Below are 22,896 nucleotides of genomic sequence, written 5' to 3'. Positions count from 1 at the left end.
GTCGGAAGACCACTTGTACTACTTCCAGTAAGCAATTGACTGTCCAACAGTCCTTTGCGAGGAAGATGAAATATCACAGCAGTCATCCTGCTGCAAAGCGGATAACTGAGGCCTTGACAACTATGTTGGTGTTAGACGTGCGTCCGGTATCCGCCGTTAGTTCACAGGGAACTAGACAATTTATTGAGGCAGTGTGCCCCCGTTACCAAATACCATCTAGGTTCCACTTCTCTAGGCAGGCGATACCGAGAATGTACACGGACGTCAGAAAAAGACTCACCAGTGTCCTAAAAAATGCAGTTGTACCCAATGTCCACTTAACCACGGACATGTGGACAAGTGGAGCAGGGCAGGGTCAGGACTATATGACTGTGACAGCCCACTGGGTAGATGTATGGACTCCCGCCGCAAGAACAGCAGCGGCGGCACCAGTAGCAGCATCTCGCAAACGCCAACTCTTTCCTAGGCAGGCTACGCTTTGTATCACCGCTTTCCAGAATACGCACACAGCTGAAAACCTCTTACGGCAACTGAGGAAGATCATCGCGGAATGGCTTACCCCAATTGGACTCTCCTGTGGATTTGTGGCATCGGACAACGCCAGCAATATTGTGTGTGCATTAAATATGGGCAAATTCCAGCACGTCCCATGTTTTGCACATACCTTGAATTTGGTGGTGCAGAATTTTTTAAAAAACGACAGGGGTGTGCAAGAGATGCTGTCGGTGGCCAGAAGAATTGCGGGACACTTTCGGCGTACAGGCACCACGTACAGAAGACTGGAGCACCACCAAAAACAACTGAACCTGCCCTGCCATCATCTGAAGCAAGAAGTGGTAACGAGGTGGAATTCAACCCTCTATATGCTTCTGAGGTTGGAGGAGCAGCAAAAGGCCATTCAAGCCTATACAATTCAGCACGATATAGGAGGTGGAATGCACCTGTCTCAAGCGCAGTGGAGAATGATTTCAACATTGTGCAAGGTTCTGATGCCCTTTGAACTTGCCACACGTGAAGTCAGTTCAGACACTGCCAGCCTGAGTCAGGTCATTCCCCTCATCAGGCTTTTGCAGAAGAAGCTGGAGACATTGAAGGAGGAGCTAACACGGATTGATTCCGCTAGGCATGTGGGACTTGTGGATGGAGCCCTTAATTCGCTTAACAAGGATTCACGGGTGGTCAATCTGTTGAAATCAGAGCACTACATTTTGGCCACCATGCTCGATCCTAGATTTAAAGCCTACCTTGGATCTCTCTTTCCGGCAGACACAAGTCTGCTGGGGTTCAAAGACCTGCTGGTGAGAAAATTGTCAAGTCAAGCGGAACGCGACCTGTCAACATCTCCTCCTTCACATTCTCCCGCAACTGGGGGTGCGAGGAAAAGGCTCAGAATTCCGAGCCCACCCGCTGGCGGTGATGCAGGGCAGTCTGGAGCGACTGCTGATGCTGACATCTGGTCCGGACTGAAGGACCCGACAACGATTCCGGACATGTCGTCTACTGTCACTGCATATGATTCTCTCACCATTGAAAGAATGGTGGAGGATTATATGAGTGACCGCATCCAAGTAGGCACGTCACACAGTCCGTACTTATACTGGCAGGAAAAAGAGGCAATTTGGAGGCCCTTGCACAAACTGGCTTTATTCTACCTAAGTTGCCCTCCCACAAGTGTGTACTCCGAAAGAGTGTTTAGTGCCGCCGCTCACCTTGTCAGCAATCGGCGTACGAGGTTACATCCAGAAAATGTGGAGAAGATGATGTTCATTAAAATGAATTATAATCAATTCCTCCGTGGAGACATTGACCAGCAGCAATTGCCTCCACAAAGTACACAGGGAGCTGAGATGGTGGATTCCAGTGGGGACGAATTGATAATCTGTGAGGAGGGGGATGTACACGGTGATATATCGGAGGATGATGATGAGGTGGACATCTTGCCTCTGTAGAGCCAGTTTGTGCAAGGAGAGATTAATTGCTTCTTTTTAGGTGGGGGTCCAAACCAACCCGTCATTTCAGTCACAGTCGTGTGGCAGACCCTGTCACTGAAATGATGGGTTGGTTAAAGTGTGCATGTCCTGTTTATACAACATAAGGGTGGGTGGGAGGGCCCAAGGACAATTCCATCTTGCACCTCTTTTTTCTTTCATTTTTATTTGCGTCATGTGCTGTTTGGGGAGTGTTTTTTGGAAGGGCCATCCTGCGTGACACTGCAGTGCCACTCCTAGATGGGCCCGGTGTTTGTGTCGGCCACTAGGGTCGCTTATCTTACTCACACAGCTACCTCATTGCGCCTCTTTTTTTCTTTGCGTCATGTGCTGTTTGGGGAGGGTTTTTTGGAAGGGCCATCCTGCGTGACACTGCAGTGCCACTCCTAGATGGGCCCGGTGTTTGTGTCGGCCACTAGGGTCGCTTATCTTACTCACACAGCTACCTCATTGCGCCTCTTTTTTTCTTTGCGTCATGTGCTGTTTGGGGAGGGTTTTTTGGAAGGGCCATCCTGCGTGACACTGCAGTGCCACTCCTAGATGGGCCAGGTGTTTGTGTCGGCCACTAGGGTCGCTTATCTTACTCACACAGCTACCTCATTGCGCCTCTTTTTTTCTTTGCGTCATGTGCTGTTTGGGGAGGGTTTTTTGGAAGGGACATCCTGCGTGACACTGCAGTGCCACTCCTAGATGGGCCCGGTGTTTGTGTCGGCCACTAGGGTCGCTTATCTTACTCACACAGCTACCTCATTGCGCCTCTTTTTTTCTTTGCGTCATGTGCTGTTTGGGGAGGGTTTTTTGGAAGGGACATCCTGCGTGACACTGCAGTGCCACTCCTAGATGGGCCCGGTGTTTGTGTCGGCCACTAGGGTCGCTTATCTTACTCACACAGCTACCTCATTGCGCCTCTTTTTTTCTTTGCGTCATGTGCTGTTTGGGGAGGGTTTTTTGGAAGAGACATCCTGCGTGACACTGCAGTGCCACTCCTAGATGGGCCCGGTGTTTGTGTCGGCCACTAGGGTCGCTTATCTTACTCACACAGCTACCTCATTGCGCCTCTTTTTTTCTTTGCGTCATGTGCTGTTTGGGGAGGGTTTTTTGGAAGGGACATCCTGCGTGACACTGCAGTGCCACTCCTAGATGGGCCCGGTGTTTGTGTCGGCCACTAGGGTCGCTTATCTTACTCACACAGCTACCTCATTGCGCCTCTTTTTTTCTTTGCGTCATGTGCTGTTTGGGGAGGGTTTTTTGGAAGGGACATCCTGCGTGACACTGCAGTGCCACTCCTAGATGGGCCAGGTGTTTGTGTCGGCCACTAGGGTCGCTTAGCTTAGTCATCCAGCGACCTCGGTGCAAATTTTAGGACTAAAAATAATATTGTGAGGTGTGAGGTATTCAGAATAGACTGAAAATGAGTGGAAATTATGGTTTTTGAGGTTAATAATACTTTGGGATCAAAATGACCCCCAAATTCTATGATTTAAGCTGTTTTTTAGTGTTTTTTGAAAAAACACCCGAATCCAAAACACACCCGAATCCGACAAAAAAAATTCGGTGAGGTTTTGCCAAAACGCGGTCGAACCCAAAACACGGCCGCGGAACCGAACCCAAAACCAAAACACAAAACCCGAAAAATTTCAAGTGCACATCTCTACTTAGTACATCTGGCCCATAGCAAGGTGATAAAGTACCAACCAATCAGCTCCTGTCATTTTTCAAACCCAGCCTGTAACATGGCAGTTAGGGGTTGGTTGGTTGGTAATTTATCACCGTGCGGTTTTTCACTCTCCAAGGCTTGATAAATCTGGGCAACACTGTATACTTTATGAACTAATAATGAAAAGTTAAAATTGGAAAGATATACTACTCACCTATAGGGCACGTGATAATGGTTATAAATGAAATACATGTTATCTCATTCAAGTTCTCTTGGTTTCCATCGGTCTCCAGACGCAGTGACATATTCTTTGTAAAATCAAAGAGTTGAAACATGTGTAAGTTAGTTTATATCAGTTCAGCATTAACAAAAATATAGATGAAATTGTTCTTACCTAATTTTGGTGATAAATTTGTGGTATAAATAACTTTTCCTAGACTTGATCATTTCTTGGATTTTTTATTTATTGTTGGGAAAAAAACAGTATAATACTGGCAGTCCAGCAGACATAGGGGAAGATGTATCAAGCATTGGAGAGAGATAAAGTGGATAAGTTGCCAAAAGCTTCTATCAGTTAGAATATGATTATTTGCTTTGGACAACTACTCCACTTTATCTCTCTCCAGGACTTAAAACATAGAATGAAACTTATACAATTTGCACCAACAATGCTGAAGGACAAGCAAACATTATTAGCAATGGCTTGAATCCATTCTTATCCTTTAGAATATAAGATTGATAAATCCTTTGAACAAATATCCTTAAATCAGCAGAAGAGTGTCAGATGATTCTCCATGGAGTAGAGATGCTTGATGTGCATTTGGCAGGCCTGTAGCCTGCTTCATCAGAAGAGTAGTAGTCTACTTTACCTGTTATAACTAAGTTCATTGAGTATAATGTCACCAGATTTACAGGTATATGAGACACCGTCCATCAACTAGTATTGGAATTTCTTTCCATCTTTATTTTTCTGTCAGCCACTAGGGGACACTGGCACAACTTCAAGACCGTGGGGTGATGATGGTGGCTTTACACTTTAAATAATCTAAGAAGTGAAACCGGCTCCTCCCCCTCTATCCCCCATCATCCCTCAGTTTTGAATTTGTGCCGAGGGAGCCGGTCACTGCTGACTGAGCTCCGGCTCAGTATCACCTTTCCTTTCTTTATTTTAATTTCCTGATTTTCTTCTATAAGGGACTTAGGGGGTCATTCCGAGTTGATCTCTCGCTAGGTACTTTTTGCAGCCTCGCAAACGCATAGTCGCCGCCCACTGGGGAGTGTATTTTAGCTTTGCAAGTGTGCAAATGCCTGTGCAGCTGAGCACTACAAAAATAGTTTGTGCAGTTTCTGAGTAGGTCTGAACTTACTCAGCCGCTGCGATCACTTCAGCCTGTTCGGTCCCGGAATTGACGTCAGACACCCGCCCTGCAAACGCTTGGACACGCCTGCGTTTTTCCAACCACTCCCTGAAAACTGTCAGTTGACACCCATAAACGCCTTCTCCCTGTAAATCTTCTGCGATCGGCTGTGTGAATGGATTCTTCATAAAATCCATCACCCAGCAACGATCCGCTTTGTACCCGTACAACGCGCCTGCGCATTGCGGTGCATACGCATGCGCAGTAGTGACCCGATCGCAGCGCTGCGAAAAACAGCAGCGTGCGATCAGGTCGGAATGACCCCCTTAGTTTCCCTCAGCCTCAGGAGACCCTTCGCCACTTAAATTTGAGAAGTGGGGTCCGGGTTTTCCAGCAGCAGCTTTGCGCTGCATAGGAGTACAGCACTTAATGGAGAAGCACTGTCCTTCCACAGTAGCCGCATCCTCCTGAGGCTCCAGAAGACAGGTGAGTGTGATCACTCTCCCACACAGCGGCCAGCCCCCCTCCCTACCGCCTTGCAGTATCCACTCTCCTACACAGTGCCCGCGTCCTGGGTACAGCGGCCAGCACACCCCACCTCCTGCCTTGCAGTATTCAGTAGTGCTGCTATAGACATCAGGTTCCTGGACACTGGCGCCCACAGGCTCACTGGAGGGTCCACACACGGGTGTACACACAGTCGTGGCGGCGCAAAATCCTCCACTACCGCTCTACCATATACAGCATTGATAGCGCGATCGCAGTTACGGGGAACACAGCGGGGGTTTGGATACTGCAGTACAGCTGGCAGCGGCGGAGGCGCAATGCTGCTGAGCTTCAATATACACGCTAAGCTCAAAACACAGGAACAGCTCATTAAAAGTTTTCAGGCACCCACTCAAGATGGTGTTTATAGACCTAGTTGAGCTTGGGCGCCAGTACATGGAGGGGGTGGAGTTGGTGGGATTTTCAGCCTGTCAATCACTTCATAATGTGCCTTTCTCAGCTAGGCAGATTTTTAACTGGTAAGTGGTAACATTGTTATATATTTCCTCAGGAATCAGCATTGTTTACAAGACTGGTGCACATTCCTCCACACTGTCAGAAACTTGAAAGCCTGCACATAAAATACAGGCTGGTGGCTGAGAAGGTTTAGAATTACCTCCCTCTATCCTTCTAATATTTCTCTCTCTCTTTCTCTCTCTGTTTGTACTATTGTGAATGCCCGTGTGAATTGTATGTGTCTCTTCTGTCCGTCACAATGGCAGGCAAGGGACCAGTGTATAAGGCGTCACAAAAATGATTATCTGTGTGAAATATAAAAAATAAAAAAACCTCACACAGTTGATTCCTCCCTGGTTGAAGCATGCGTTTAGGAGGTTGTCTCAATTAACCCGTCCCAAGATGGTATTTTTCCCCCCTAGGTGGCAGAGCCACAGGAACCATTTCACAATTACTGTATATACTGAGGTGGCTGCTTACAAAGGACTCACGAGACTGTGAGGGAGAGCCCTCAAAATGATTTAACTCCCCTTTCTATTTCTACAAAACATATTGGGTAGCAGGACTAACCAAGTCAGTTAAGGGTCTCACAAAACGTTTGGGTATGTCCACTAAGCACCACAGACAGTTTATAAGAGTAAAGAACGTCCTGTACCACCAAATCTTCAGTCAGATGAATCGAGAGATGGAGCTGAAGGGGATGGTCGTGAGTGGGGCAAAATGGGTAGTCTTCTGTTTGCCGGCGGTCGGGCTCCCGGCGCTCAGTATACCGGCGCCGGGAGCCCGACAGCCGGCATACCGACACTTATTTTCCCTCGTGGGGGTCCACGACCCCCATAGAGGGAGAATAAAATAGTGTGGCACGCGTAGCGCGCCACCGTGCCCGTAGCGTGGCGAGCGCAGCGAGCCCGCAAGGGGCTCATTTGCGCTCGCCAAGCTGTCGGTAAGCCGGCGGTCGGGCTCCCGGCGCCGGGATGCTGGTCGCCGGGAGCCCGACCGCCGGCCAGCCGTAGTGAACCCGGGCAAAATCACTGACACAGAGGACTAAGTTTCTCCAGAATCTTCTCAGGGGGTTGAACCTCTTATTTGACAATAAGATGAGTTTTAAATATTTCTAAAACTACACGGATTAGCCAGATATTGCCTTATTTGGCAGAAAACATTGGTCATCGGTCACTTATTCCTTTTCAAACAAGCTGGATGATCAGCTGTCGGAGGCCTGGAAAAACCCAGACAAACTGTTTTAGATGCCTAAGAGATTCCTAAGTATTTATCCATTTCCTTCGAGTATGACGGCAAAATGGGGAAAGTCACCTCGAGTGGACTTCTCTCTCCAGGCTGTCAAAGAAGACAGCATTACCTGTTCCGGGTGCAACTTCCTTGAAAGACCCGCCGGATCAGAAATTGGACACCATGCTAAAAATCCATTTATTCAGCTGCAGGTGTTTCACTGAGACCAGCTTTGGAAGGACTTACAAGATAGTGTTCTGTTAGAAGAGGTAGTGATCCTAGCAGAACATATTAAGGAATCGGTTATATATTTCGGGGAAGCGGCTAGAGATATCAGCCATGTGAATTTGAGGATCTCAGCATCGACTTTTGCGGCCAGAAGAGCCCTTTGGCCAAGGTCATGGCTGGTAGACACGAAGTCGTAAGGGCCCCATACACTTATACGACATGATGGTCCGTCATGTCATATAAGATTTCCTCCAACCTCCCGGCAGCCTCGTTGGCAGGATAGTATTGGATATATCGTAGGCAGTTTTTTTTGCATACGATGTATCTTTCTCTGACGTCCTAGTGGATGCTGGGTACTCCGTAAGGACCATGGGGAATAGACGGGCTCCGCAGGAGACTGGGCACTCTAAAGAAAGATTTAGGTCTACCTGGTGTGCACTGGCTCCTCCCCCTATGACCCTCCTCCAAGCCTCAGTTAGATTTCTGTGCCCGGCTGAGCTGGATGCACACTAGGGGCTCTCCTGAGCTCCTAGGAAGAAAGTATATGTTAGTTTTTTTATTTTCAGTGAGACCTGCTGGCAACAGGCTCACTGCACCGAGGGACTAAGGGGAGAAGAAGCAAACTTACCTAAGTGGTGGTAGCTTGGGCTTCTTAGGCTACTGGACACCATTAGCTCCAGAGGGATCGAACACATGACCCGACCTCGTCGTCCGTTCCCGGAGCCGCGCCGCCGTCCCCCTTACAGAGCCAGAAGCAAGAAGGTGGTCCGGAAAATCGGCTGCTGAAGACTTCTGTCTTCTCCAAGGTAGCGCACAGCACTGCAGCTGTGCGCCATTGCTCCTCATGCACACCACACACTGCGGTCACTGATGGGTGCAGGGCGCTGGGGGGGGGGGGGGCGCCCAGAGCAGCAATATTAACACCTTGGCTGGCGAACTGACACCATATATAGCCCCAGGGGCTATATAGGTGTTTATTAACCCCTGCCAGAACTTTTACAATAGCGGGAGAAAGCCCGCCGAAAAAGCTCTGCTGGAGGGATCGCTCCCTGGCTCTCCCCTGCAGTCCTGCACTACAGAAAAGGGTTCAAAAGAGAGGGGGGGCACAAATTAGGCGCAGTATATATATATTATGCAGCTATAAGGGAAAACACTCTCTATATGTGATATCCCTGTGATATATAGCGCTCTGGTGTGTGCTGGCATACTCTCCCTCTGTCTCCCCAAAGGGCTTTGTGGGGTCCTGTCCTCTGTCAGAGCATTCCCTGTGTGTGTGATGTGTGTCGGTACTGCTGTGTCGACATGTATGATGAGGATAATGATGTGGAGGCGGAGCAAATGCCTGTGAATGGGATGTCACCCCCTGCGGGGTCGACACCGGTGTGGATGGACTTATGGAAGGAATTACGTGACAGTGTCAACTCCTTACATATAAGGTTTGACGACATAGGACAGCCGGCTGCTCAGCTTGTGCCTGTCCAAGCGTCTCACATGTCATCAGGGGCTCTAAAACGCCCGCTACCTCAGATGGCAGACACAGATGTTGACACGGATACCGACTCCAGTGTCGACGACGATGAGACTAGTGTACCTTCCAATAGGGCCACCCGTTACATGATTGAGGCAATGAAAAATGTATTACATATTTCTGATAATACCCCAGATACCACAAAAAAAAAAAAAGGGTATTATGTTTGGTGACAGAAAACTACCAGTAGTTTTCCTGCATCTGAGGAATTGATATGAGGTGTGTGAGGAAGCGTGGACTTCCCCCGATAAGAAATTGATAATTTCTAAGCAGCGTACCCTTTTCCGCCAGAGGATAGGTCACGTTGGGAAATAACCCCTAGGGTAGATAAAGCGGTTACACGCTTATTAAAAAAGGTGGCACTACCGTCACGGCTACGGCCGCCCTGAAGGACCTGCTGATAGAAAGCAGAAAACTACCCTTAAAGCTATATACACAAACACGGGCATTATATTGAGACCTGCTATTGCCTCGGCATGGATGTGCAGTGCGGCAGCTGCGTGGTCAGATTCCCTGTCGGATAATATTTATACTATAGATAGGGACAATATTTTGCTGAAAATAGAGCATATAAAAGACGCTGTCTTATACATGCGTGATGCACAGAGGGATATTTGCCGACTGGCATCACTAATAAGCGCTATGTAAAACCATTGCCGCCAGACGGGGGTTATGGACTCCGCAATGGTCGGGCGATGCCGATTCAAAACGGCACATGGAAGTTTGCCCTAGAAGGGGGTGGAACTGTTTGGGGATGTCTTTCAGACCTCGTTTCCACAGCTACGGCTGGGAAATCAAAACTTTTGCCACAAGCTACCCCACAGCAAAAGTAAGCACTGTATTATCAGGTACAGTCCCTTCGGCCCCAGAAAAGTAGAGGGCTAGAGGCTCATCTTTTCTGCCAAGAGGAAAAGGTAGAGGGAAAAAGCTGCAGCACACAGCTAGTTCCCGGGAGCAGAAGTCCTCCCCTGCGTCCGGTAAGTCTACAGCATGACGCTGGGGCTGCTCAGGCGGACCCGGGTACGGTGGGGGCCCGTCTCAGAAATTTCAGCGCACAGTGGGCTCTCTCACAGGTGGATCCCTGGGTTCTTCAAACAGTATCTCAGAGGTACAGGCTGGAATTCGAGACGTCTCCCCCCCGCCGTTTCCTAAAATCTGCCTTACCGGCAACTCCCTCTGCCAGGGAGGCAGTGTTGGTGGCTATCCAAAAAACTGTATTCACAGCAAGTGATTATCAAGGTACCCCTCCTTCAACAGGAAAAGGGTTACTTTTCCACAATGTTTGTGGTACCGAAACCGGACGGTTCGGTGAGACCCATCTTAAATTTAAAATCCTTGAACACATATAACAAAGATTCAAGTTCAAGATGGAATCGCTCAGGGCGATTATTGCGATCCTGGACGAGGGGGATTACAGGGTCTCTCTGGACATCAAGGATACTTACCTGCATGTCCCCATTTACCCTCCTCACCAGGAGTACCTCAAGATTGTGTTACCGGACTGTCACTATCAGTTCCAGACGCTGCCGTTTGGATTATCCACGGCACCGAGGGTCTTTACCATGGGTAATGACCGAAATGATGATACTCCTTCGCAAGAAGGGAGTTTTAATTATCCCGTACTTGGACGATCTCCTGATACAGGCGAGGTCCAAGGAACAGTTGGTAAGGGGGTAGCACTTTCTCCGGAAGTGCTGCAACAGCAGGACTGGATTCTCAATTCCAAAGTCACAGCTGGTCACGTCTTCTGTTCCTGGGAATGATTCTGGAAACAGACCAGAAAACAGTGTTTCTTCCAATGGAAAAAGCCGAGGAGTTGTCATCTCTAGTCAGTGACATCCTAAAACCGGGACAGGTGTCGGTACATCAATGCACACGAGTCCTGGGAAAAATGGTAGCTTCGTACGAGGCGATTCCATTCGGAAGGTTCCACGCAAGGACTTTCTAGTGGGACAAATGGTCCGGGTCCCATCTCCAGATGCAACAGCGAATAACCCTGTCGGCAAGGACCAGGGTGTCGCTGCTGTGGTGGCTGCAGAGGGCTCATCTACTAGAGGGCCGCAGATTCGGAATACAGGACTGGGTCCTGGTGACCACGGATGCCAGCCTTCGGGGCTGGGGTGCAGTCACACAGGGAGGAAATTTCCAAGGACTGTGGTCAAATCAGGAGATTTCGCTTCACATAAATATTCTGGAGCTAAGGGCCATTTACAATGCCCTAAGCCAAGCAAGACCCCTGCTTCAGAACTGGCCGGTACTGATCCAATCAGACAACATCACGGCGGTCGCCCATGTAAACAGACAGGGCGGCACAAGAAGCAGGAGGGCAATGACAGAAGTCACAAGGATTCTCCGATGGGCAGAGAATCATGTGTTAGCACTGACAGCAGTGTTCATTCCGGGAGTGGACAACTGGGAAGCAGACTTCCTCAGCAGGCACGACCTCCACCCGGGAGAATGGGGACTTCATCCAGAAGTCTTCCAGATGCTGGTAAACCGTTGGGAAAAACCACAGGAGGACATGATGGCGTCCCGCCTCAACAAAAAGCTAAAAAGATATTGCGCCAGGTCAAGGGACCCTCAGGCGATCGCTGTGGACGCTCTAGTGACACCGTGGGTGTACCAGTCGGTTTATGTGTTTCCTCCTCTACCTCTCATACCCAAAGTACTGAGAATAATAAGAAAGCGAGGAGTGAGAACTATTCTCGTGGCTCCGGATTGGCCAAGAAGGGCTTGGTACCCGGAGCTTCAAGAGATGCTTGCAGAGGACCCTTGGCCTCTGCCGCTCAGACAAGACCTGCTGCAGCAGGGACCCTGTCTGTTCCAAGACTTACCGCGGCTGCGTTTGACGGCATGGCGGTTGAACGCCGGATCCTAAAGGAAAAAGGCATTCCGGAGGAAGTCATCCCTACCCTGATCAAGGCCAGGAAGGATGTCACCGCAAAACATTATCACCGCATTTGGCGAAAATATGTTGCTTGGTGTGAGGCCAAGAAGGCCCAACGGAAGAATTTCAACTGGGTCGATTCCTGCATTTCCTGCAAGCAGGTGTGACGTTGGGCCTCAAATTGGGGTCCATTAAGGTCCAGATCTCGGCCCTGTCGATTTTCTTCCAGAAAGAACTGGCTTCACTGCCTGAAGTTCAGACTTTTGTCAAGGGAGTTCTGCATATTCAGCCTCCTTTTGTGCCCCCAGTGGCACCTTGGGATCTCAATGTGGTTTTGGGAGTTTCTGAAATCACATTGGTTTGAGCCACTTAAGACTGTGGATTTAAAATATCTCACGTGGAAAGTGGTTATGTTGTTGGCTCTGGCTTCGGCCAGACGTGTGTCAGAATTGGCGGCTTTGTCCTGTAAAAGTCCCTATCTGATTTTCCATATGGATAGGGCAGAGTTGAGGACTCGTCCTCAGTTTCTCCCGAAGGTGGTATCAGCTTTTCACTTGAACCAACCTATTGTGGTGCCTGCGGCTACTAGGGACTTGGAGGATTCCAAGTTTTCTGGACGTAGTCAGGGCCCTGAAAATTTATATTTCCAGGATGGCTGGAGTCAGGAAAACTGACTCGCTGTTTATTTTATATGCACCCAACAAGCTGGGTGCACCTGCTTCTAAGCAGACTATCACGCGCTAGATTTGTAGCACTATTCAGCTGGCGCATTCTGCGGTGGGACTACCGCAGCCTAAATCTGTAAAAGCCCATTCCACGAGGAAGGTGGGCTCATCTTGGGCGGCTGCCCGAGGGGTCTCGGCTTTACAACTTTGCCGAGCTGCTACTTGGTCAGGGGCAAACACGTTTGCAAAATTTTATAAATTTGATACCCTGGCTGAGGAGGACCTGGAGTTCTCTCATTCGGTGCTGCAGAGTCATCCGCACTCTCCCGCCCGTTTGGGAGCTTTGGTATAATCCCCATGGTCCTTACGGAGTACCCAGCATCCACTAGGACGTCAGAGAAAATAAGATTTTACTCACCGGTAAATCTATTTCTCGTAGTCCGTAGTGGATGCTGGGCGCCCATCCCAAGTGCGGATTGTCTGCAATACTTGTAAATAGTTATTGTTACAAAAATCAGGTTGTTATTGTGAGCCATCTGTTCAGAGGCTCCATTGTTATCATACTGTTAACCGGGGTTCCTATCACGAGTTATATGGTGTGATTGGTGTGGCTGGTATGAGTCTTACCCGGGATTCAAAATCCTTCCTTATTGTGTCAGCTCTTCCGGGCACAGTGTCCTAACTGAGGCTTGGAGGAGGGTCATAGGGGGAGGAGCCAGTGCACACCAGGTAGACCTAAATCTTTCTTTAGAGTGCCCAGTCTCCTGCGGAGCCCGTCTATTCCCCATGGTCCTTACGGAGTACCCAGCATCCACTACGGACTACGAGAAATAGATTTACCGGTGAGTAAAATCTTATTTTTACTTTCCCATCCATTTACTGCGGAATCCGACATATTACGAGTGCAGCACTCGTGATATGTCGGATTTAGGGGGATCCGATCCGATGCACACGGGAACACGCATCGGATCGGGGGTAAAGCACACCAAAAATGCCCGATTTCACCCAATATATCGGGCTGAATGCCCGAATTGGGCTGAAATCTGGCATTTTCGGTCTAGAGTATGGGGCCCTTAAGAGAGCAGCGGAAGCACTTACGTTTACAGGTGACCTTCTTTTTGGAAAAGAACTAGACACGTTAATTTTACATGCTACGGGTGGTAAATCTACTTTCCACCACATCCTAAACGCTCTTATGCTGGAACTTCCTTTAGGTCCTTTCGTTCCACTCAACCTTTTAGAGAACGCGGAAGACCTACACACTTCTGATGTAGAGGTGGCGTGAAGCAACTAGACGTTTCTTGTCGTCAAGACCCAAAGTCTACAGGAAGGATCGTGGCATGACGGTCTCCCTTCCCTTCAGGGCCCAAGTACGGTTGGATCATGGCTTCAAAAATTTCAAGATGCCTGGTTCAGAATTTCCTCCCTAGGGTTCAAGCAAGGTTTCGAAGCTTTGCCGCCAAAGTAATATTTTACAATGTGTCTTCCAATTCTTCTGGACAAACGTAGCCTTTCAAGGTGCAATACAGACCTTAGTGGAATCGGCAGTGTTAATGCCTGAACCACTGCTTCGCCGAAAGAAGGGTTACTGTTCCAATTATTAATTCAGTTTCTGACTTATTACCGGTTCAAAATGGATTCGCTCAACTCAGTGATTTCGAGCCTGGAATGCAAGGAATTTATGATATCTCAGACATCAAGGATGCATATCTCCACATTCAGATCTGGGATCCTCACCAAGTGTTTCTCAGGTTCGCGATTCTACAAAATCTATTTCAGTTCAGAGCCTTACCATTCGGACTGTCCACAGCACCCAGAGTATTTACCAAGGTCATGTCAGTGATGATTGCTCACCTCAGATCATTGGGAGTCACAATAATACTATACCTCTACAAAGATCCATCCGATCACATTCTACAGGAGCATGCTCTATTAACATCCAATGTGTTGGTAGAGCACGGATGGACAATTAATTTTCAGAAATCTGACCTTCAGCCGTCAAAACGTATCCAGTTTCCCGGTGTGATCTTAAACACCAACTTACAAGGAGTCTTCTTACTGCAAGACAAAGCTCTGAGTATACAAAGATTAGTCCAGACTGTTCTCAAGCCACGGCTGGTATCAGTCCATTTATACATTCATATGCTGGGGAAAAGGGTAGCGGCCTTTGAAACTCTGGAGTTCAGCCGTTTCCATTCACGTCCCTTCCAGCTGGACCTATTACATTAATGGTCGGGGTCGAATCTGCGCCTTCAATTATTGGTTCGTCTAAAACCAGAGACACGAATATCGCTTCGTTGGTGGCTCCAACTGCACAATCTCACTGCAGACAGGCGGTTCGGTATATGGGACTGGACGCTTCTAATGACGGACACCAGCCTCAGAGGATGCGGTGCGGTTGTGTTGGACTTCCATCTTCAGCGCCACTGGGCTCCACAAGAATCACTGTTGCCAATAAATGTGTTGGAACTGAGAGCAATCTACTATGCATTATTACAAGCCGCACACATTCTTCAATCCATTGGTTGCTGTAGCGTACGTAAACAAACAATGCAGAACTCGCAATCGCATGGCGATGCTAGAGGTGACACGCATTCGCCAGTGGGCAGAATATAAGGCAGTCATTCACTCTGCAGTGTTCATTACAGGAGTGGACAATTGGGAAGCCGACTATCTCAGCCGGCAGGATCTCCATGCAGGAGAATGAGTACTTCACCCAGTGGTGTTTGAAGCCCTGATACAATGCTGGAGATGTCCAGAGGTGGATCTCATGGCATCCCGACTCAATCATCAGCTTCCTTGATACATTTCCGGAAAACAGGATCCTCAAGTAGAAGCTGTGGACGCTCTGGCCGTGCCTTGGCCGTACGACCTAGTATACGTGTTTCCTCTGTTCCCTCTTTTGTCTTGGATCATCAAGACAATCAAATGAGAGCCACTTATGATCCTGGTGGCACCAGAAAGAAGGAATTGGTTTTCAGACCCACGCTCTCTTCTGGCGGACGATCCTTAGCCTCTTCCTCTGCGTCCGGATCTACTGCAACAACGACCCTTCGTGCATCCAGAATTACCACAACTGCATTTAACGGGATGGCTATGGAGGCAGACATCCTAAAATGCAAAGGGGTTCCAGAGGGTGTGATTCCCATGATGTTTCGGGCACGAAAACCAGTGACAGCAGCCCACTATCATCACATCTGGCAATCTTATATCTCTTTCTGTGACCGAAAGGGGTTTCCATTGGATTCCTCTCGTCTCTCACGGTTCTTGCTATTTCTTCAAGCAGGTTTGGATTCCGAACTCTGTCTAGGATCCCTGAAAGTTCAGGTATCTGCTTTATCAATTTTATTTTGAATGTTTCAGATGTGCAAACTTTTCTACAAGCTGTTTTGTGGGTACAGCCTCCGTTTGTTCCACCTACAGCTCTTTGGGATTTAAATCTGGTGCTGGATTTTCTTCAGTCATCCTATTGTGAGTCCTGGATGAAGCAGACATTAAATATGTTACTTGGAAAACTTTTTTCTACTAGCCATAGCTTCAGCCCGGGGGGTATCTGAATTGAGCGCCTTGTATTTCAAACCTCCCTGCTTGATTTTTCATTCTGATAGGGCAGAGTTATGAACACATGCTTCCTTTCTTCCTAAGGTCGTGTGGGTTTTTCATATTATCCTATTGTGGTACCATCCTTACGGGAAATTTCTGGAACTCCTTCTACTCTGGATGTAGTGAGAACTTTGAAGATTTATATAGATCGTACAGCATCTTTACGGAAGTCTGATGCTCTATTCGTACTTTATGATTTCCCATGTCGGGGGTGGCCTCCTACTAATCAGACCATGGCCCGCTGGATTTGGTTGACAATTCGTCAGGCCTATATCCACCAGTCTAGACGACCTCCATTATCCATTGCTGCCCACTCTACATGCTCAGTTGGGTCTTTGTGGGCCACTAGTAGGGGGGCTACCATGTCTCAGCTCTGTCGAGCAGCCACTTAATCCAGTATTCATACATTTACTAAATTCTACAAGTTCGATGCTTTTGCGGATTCATCTTCACTGTTTGGCCGTCTTGTTTTACTAGTTCCACAGCGATCTCCCGCCCAGAGTGGAAACTTTGAAACGTCCCCACAGTCTTGAAGTTATGCCAGTGTCCCCTAGTGGCTGACAGAAAAAGGAGGATTTTGGTACTTACCGATTAATCCCTTACTCAGAATCCATAGGGGACACTGGCAGTGCACCCGTTGCTGTTCTCTTGCCTTCATTGTTGTTCTGTTGTGTTTAATTGTTATGTGCTCTCTTTCATCGTATAGTTTTGTTATCCTGTTCCCGTCTCCTCTTGACTAATTCATAACTGAGGGATGATGGGGGATAGAGGGGGAGGAGCTGGTTTCACTTCTTAGATTATTTAAAGTGCCATCTCCCTGTAAAGCCACCATCATCACCCCACGGTCTTGAAGTTGTGCCAGTGTCCCCTATGACTTCCGAAAAAGGGATTTATCAGTAAGTACCAAAATCCTCCTTTTCAATCATATAATATCCAAAATCTAGTGAGTTGAATGCACTTAAAAGGCGATCAAACAGTGAACAGAAACCATAATTGGCAAAGATGGCCTCCTACCAAATTCAGATGTTATAACTTGCATTCACCTCTGCATCATACACAGTGTACAGTATTTATCTCTCACAATGTGTATTCCTTTATAATACACTACTAATGATGTTAATGCATGTATAAGCTACTATACTGTAATTACTATCTGTATATATACCGAGTTACGATGTCATCAGGTGGACTTGGGTATTTCAGAAACAAGTAAATCAGTAGCATAAATTATTTTAAATATTAAAAGTGGGATTTCTGTGACCAGTATAAAAACTCTGTCCAGTTTAAAGTAGCGTGGGAAACTAGTCCATACATATATCATACTCTAATAAACTGGTATGGAGGGTGTTTGATCATCATAAACAAATTATAATGTTATATAATGTGACTGTTGTAAGTGCTGTGCAGTTAACAGAAGACTTCTCTCGGTAAAAACTCTACCCATTGCAATGCCCCTCCACCTTAGTGTTATAAAGGTATCTTTATAACACTAAGGTGGACCCATTGTATGCCCTTATTATACCCAAGTTGGTCAGCTCTCCAGTCAGAGAAGACTGTTACGCCGTAATTAATATTAATGGCCATTGAAAAGTTACATAAAAAGTCAAGTACAGGTCACTTGATGAAATGTCCTTGGCACATGTTTAGCCAGAAGATATCCTTATGGGTTAGAGTTCTCCTTGGAAGTGTGGCACCATATTTTCTAATATATACCGTTCAGTACTCCAATTGTGGTTATCACATAACTGTTTTATTTCAGATCTACATCAGATTGCTCAGAGCAAACGCGTATCTGTTGGACTAGACGGAAAATTATATTTTTCGCATGTAACTTACACGGACAGCAAGATAGAGTATTGTTGTGTTGCTGTATATTCCAAAATCAGACACATGGCACAGAGGACACCAGTGACTCTCAATATTGCTCGTGGTAAGGAGTTTTTGTTTTTAACTCTAGACTCTGTAATTTAATCTTATAGTCCCATTATCACATTTAGACAGTCAGGGTTTGAGCCACAGTAAGTTTCACATAGTTAATTATCTTTGAAATGTATAAAACTAGATTGTTGTCATTCACAAGTACATGTCATTAAGTGCAGGTAATAGTGTATAGATTTCAATACATGGCTGCAACAACAAAGTCACTTTTACATATTTTTGTCATATAAATGCAGTTTGTGCTACCCCAGGCAACAGATGGTGATAGTTTAGCAGTGAAAGTGGCTACACTGGCTACTGGATATTTTGAAGTTCCTCAGTTTCATATTTAGGGCGGGATTCAATTCTTTTCACCCCTTTCTACACCCGTTCTGTTTCTGCCTTTGGGGGCATGGTATCATTATTTCAGCTTGGTGCCCTTGGAGTAGCGAGGCACCCACCCTTTACACGGCTAAACCTGACTACTATGGGCGCGATATGCATGATAACGGGGATCATTTTAGACCGGAGATTGGGCGTGATATATCATTTGAATTCCACCCTTAGTGTCTATGCTGTTCTGGTTCCTGTAAAAGAATTTCTGATATTAATTGTGCACTTTTTAATGCACTTGTCATGTTCCAGTAGACCCTCTTCACTGGTTGCATGGTACAATAAATCTAATGAGACCTAAGTAGATACCTGAGGGGAAGGGCCCAAGGAGTCAGCTGAAAAACCTTTGACTACAAAAAAATTGTTGTGAAAAAGATTTGTTATGTATTCCATAGAGGTCACACACAAAATTTGTGTTGATGAGGAGGACTGTATCTTCCATTAGGTGGCAATCAAAAGTTTATCGATCATCGAGAATGTGTACCAAAAGTTGGTCTGTGTGAGTGTTAAAAGGGTCTAATGTTGGCAAAGAAGGACCGGCAAGGAGTTTTTTGTGATATCAATCATATAGGCTGAGAGCTAAGATCAATGACAGTATTACACAGGTATAACACAGGTTAGAACAGGTGCAAAGTAGCCCAAGAGATAGTGACATTTATACCTTAGTTGACTCAGGGGCACATGTAGATAGACTTACGGTACATCCATGCGATAAATGCAGATGTCTCCAAAGCGAGCTCCATGGGGTCAAAGTAAATAGACAGATAAGTTTAACGTTCAGCTGGTCCCATAAATCTAAGATGAATTTAATAGACTGAAAAACAACTACCAAAGACAATTAGATCCTTTACAATGGAGTGTTATATTTTGACCCATTTTTTGGGTTGCAAATCCTGAATATCAAGAATGGTAAACTGAGTTTAGTGGCATGTTAATATAGCGCAGACCACCGTTTGAGGTAGGCTTTGCAAAGACATGCCCTGTTATTTCTCCATCTCTTCTCCTGCCAGTTGAACTTGCCATAGAGAGCCTGAAGGGAACAAAGGTAATGTAATGGAAATGTGATTGGAAATGTTAAGAATATATATAGCAAGCGCTATAAGTTGTTAATTTTTACTGAATTAATTCGACCAAACCAATAGATACAGAGAGCGTCACACCAAGCTAAATGTTCTTTAGTGACTTTCAGTAAAAGGCTATAAATAGGTTGAAAGAGTTGTCTATATTGTTTAGTTAGACACACCATGAGGTAACGTATGGCTAGGGGTCCACAGAAAATAAAAATTGAGCTCTAAAGGTTTTACATTGTGAAGGGGTAAATGAAAAGCAAGAGCCTCCTATATTGCACACTATTAACACTGTCTGTCATAAATGTCATGCTCTGGAAGATTTGGGAATGAGGTCTGTGGATTGGACAAGAAGGTCTAACTCAATATATATACTATGACTACGCATTTAGAGCATGAAACAGAGGAGTGCTCACAGGTGATCTGACATCTATGGAAGTGAACATCCAAGAGTTATGAGCAAGAACATGATGTAGGGAACGCTGGTACTGTGCATGGAAGCTGGGATCAGTACCTGTGACTGAGGCTACAACAGTGAGGGAGGAGGGGGCTGTGATAAATGTCCTTGGCTGTCCAGATAAACTGATTAATCCCTTTTGCCACAGTTGACAGCCCCTACTTTCTCCTTGGCTGATTCTGTGGGGACTGCTGAACTGTCAGATTTACTAAGCAGCTTAGCCAATTCCGATAATGCCATCTGAAGATACTATACTACTATATCACAGATCCTTACGGAGGGAGATCTTCTGGATGCCTCTCCGTTGGCCTTCACTGACTCATGTGCAGGCCGAAGACACGTACTGGATGCGCTTTGGATCCTAATTAGGAAGTACAAGCTGTCATTCATATTCCAACTCATCGCGGAGGTGGATTCTTTTTGGTGACCACGTTCCAATTAGAGCTTTTGAAAATGTTTGTTTTCACACTGCACATTTAAGTTGCTGCCTAAAGCTTAGATGCACAAATATATGATGGATGTTGTCTGCTTACAAATACTCTTGAATGCGTGCTGTGCATCCCTTGTATTGAAACTTGGTCTGTTATATATGCAAAGTTACTTGCTTTTTTCCTTTGCTCCTATCTCAGAATAAGTCCCTATAGCCTTCATTCCGAGTTGATCGCTCGCTAGCTGCTTTTAGCAGCAATGCACAAGCTAGGCCGCCGCCCTCTGGGAGTGTATCTTAGCTTTGCAGAATTGCTAACGAAAGGTTAGCAGTTCTGCTATTAAATATTTCCCTGCAGTTTCTGAGTAGCTCCAGACCTACTCCTAGATTGCGATCACTGCAGACTGTTTGGTTCCTGGTTTGACGTCACAAACACGCCCTGCGTTGGGCCAGCCACTCCCCCGTTTCTCCCAGCACGCCTGTGTTTTTACCTGACACGCCTGTGTTTTTTTGCACACTCCCGGAAAACGCTCAGTTACCACCCAGAAACGCCCCTTTCCTGTCAATCACTCCCCGATCAGCAGAGTGACTGAAAAGCGTCGCTCGGCCATGTGTAAAATTGCATAGTTTTTTGTGAAAAAGAACTTAGCGCGTGCGCCCTGCGGCCCATACGCATGCGCAGAACAGACCATTTTTAGCCTGATCGCAATGCTGCTAAAAACAGCAGCGAGCGAACAACTCGGAATGAGGGCCTATGTTTTAAAGTCTACAATAGCTATCATTATTGATAAACAAGTAATGTAGTAGTACTACAATAGAAACTATTTTTTTATATTGTTATGTAATTATTTGTGTGTGTGTTTTTAGGCGATTCAATCAAAAACCGAGCGCCAAAAATATTAACAACTCAAGGAGGAATGGATAAGCCTATCACAGCACTGAAAGGAGAAGTCCTGATGCTAGAGTGTATCGCTGAAGGATTGTAAGTTTCATGCACAAATCATTTTAGCACTTTCAGCAACAACTTAAAACGTAGTATAGTTCTCGGCTCTTTGGGTATAGATTAATTTTTGGTTCTTTGGGTATATAGAAATTCTTGGTTATTTGTGTATGGAAGAATTATTTGTTCTTTGAGTATAAAGTGATCCTTGAATGTTGAGGGATTCTTGAATCTTTGAAGAGGAATTATTGGATATTTGGTTGCAGTGTAATTCTTTTATGTGCTGTTGTAGAGCATTCTTGGTAATTTGGGTATAGAGGAATTCTTGATCCTTTGTGTTTATATGATTTCTTGGATGTAGAGCAATTGTTGGATCTTTGGGTGTTGGGCAATTATTGACTCTTTTGGGTATTTTGCAGTTCTTTCAACGCTGTAGTTAGCATGTATAACATGCCGCTTTTATGTGAACAGAAACTCTTTCGTCCAAGTTGTTTTTTTGGGGGGGAAGGGGGGTCTTTGGGGGGAGGGGGGAATTGTAAGTACTGCAAACAGGAGTAGCACAGACTATTTTCATTACAAATAAATTATTATGGCATCTGCTTATTTCATCTTAATTTTGTTATTAATGTAAGTAAAGGGACAGGCTTCTTTACAGCTATAGCTTTTCTGTATGCACACGTAAAGAGTTAAATAAAAAGAGTATACTGTACTGTAAAATAACTTAAGATTAAATAAAAATTTGTTTTTTATTTACACACATATACAGGTGTATTCAATTCAAGTCGGATTTCCCGACTTATAGAAACATAGAATTTGACGGCAGATAAGAAGCACTTGGCCCATCTAGTCTGCCCCTTTTTTTTATCCTTTAGGCAATCTCAAACCTTTTTGAACCTTAATTCTTTGTAAGGATATTCATATGCCTATCCCAAGCATGTTTAAATTGCTTTACAGTCTTAGCCTCTACCACCTCTGATGGGAGACTATTCCACTTATCCACTACCCTACTACTACTTGTCGGATAAATGGGAGTTTTAGGTCGAATCCAGATTCGACGTATTCAGTTAAACTCGTTTATCCGACAAGTCAGATAATCCGACTTGTCGGAAAGCACGTGGATTGGCGGATGAGTCGCGGATCCACGTGTTTTGTCGGATTTGCAGCCAAATTTTAGTCCCATTTCCGACAATGTCAATCTGACTTTAAAAAAAGTCAGAATGGCATTGTCGCTAATTGATTACTGAAATGTCGGATCCGACATCAATTGAATACACCCCATAATGATTACATTTTGTATTAACATTTTTAAAAAAATTGGTGTTTACACTAGTGATTGGCCTTTGTCCAATACAAAGTGGTGCTGCCAATGAAAGGTCTACTATCACAAATGGTGACCCTGCCAGTGATAAGTTTCTCCAAGTCTTGCCAGAAATTGTGTCACCATGCAAAGGTTATATAAGATGGATTGCTTTGATGCAATCCTTATCCTTTCACCATTTCCGGATGATTATATGTATATATATATATATATATATATATATATATATAT

The 22,896-nt window shown here is 45.9% G+C and overlaps 1 protein-coding gene across 8 annotated transcripts in view; it reads left to right on the top strand.

Annotated features, from left to right (window-relative positions):
* Positions 1-22,896, top strand: part of CHL1 (cell adhesion molecule L1 like) — a 464,787-nt gene that overhangs the window by 288,540 nt on the left and 153,351 nt on the right. For all 8 annotated transcript variants that reach the window (XM_063940640.1, XM_063940638.1, XM_063940643.1 and 5 more), the window contains 2 exons: positions 17,906-18,076; positions 21,275-21,389. In XM_063940640.1, coding sequence (XP_063796710.1) covers positions 17,906-18,076; positions 21,275-21,389 — 286 coding nt within the window. The remainder of the gene's footprint in view (positions 1-17,905; positions 18,077-21,274; positions 21,390-22,896) is intronic.

The sequence above is a fragment of the Pseudophryne corroboree genome, chromosome 9 (genome assembly GCF_028390025.1).
Source record: "Pseudophryne corroboree isolate aPseCor3 chromosome 9, aPseCor3.hap2, whole genome shotgun sequence".
In the NCBI taxonomy this organism is placed as follows: Eukaryota; Metazoa; Chordata; class Amphibia; order Anura; family Myobatrachidae; genus Pseudophryne; species Pseudophryne corroboree.
Note: the sequence above shows the minus strand (reverse complement) of the source record. Positions and strands in the feature narration are given on the sequence as shown.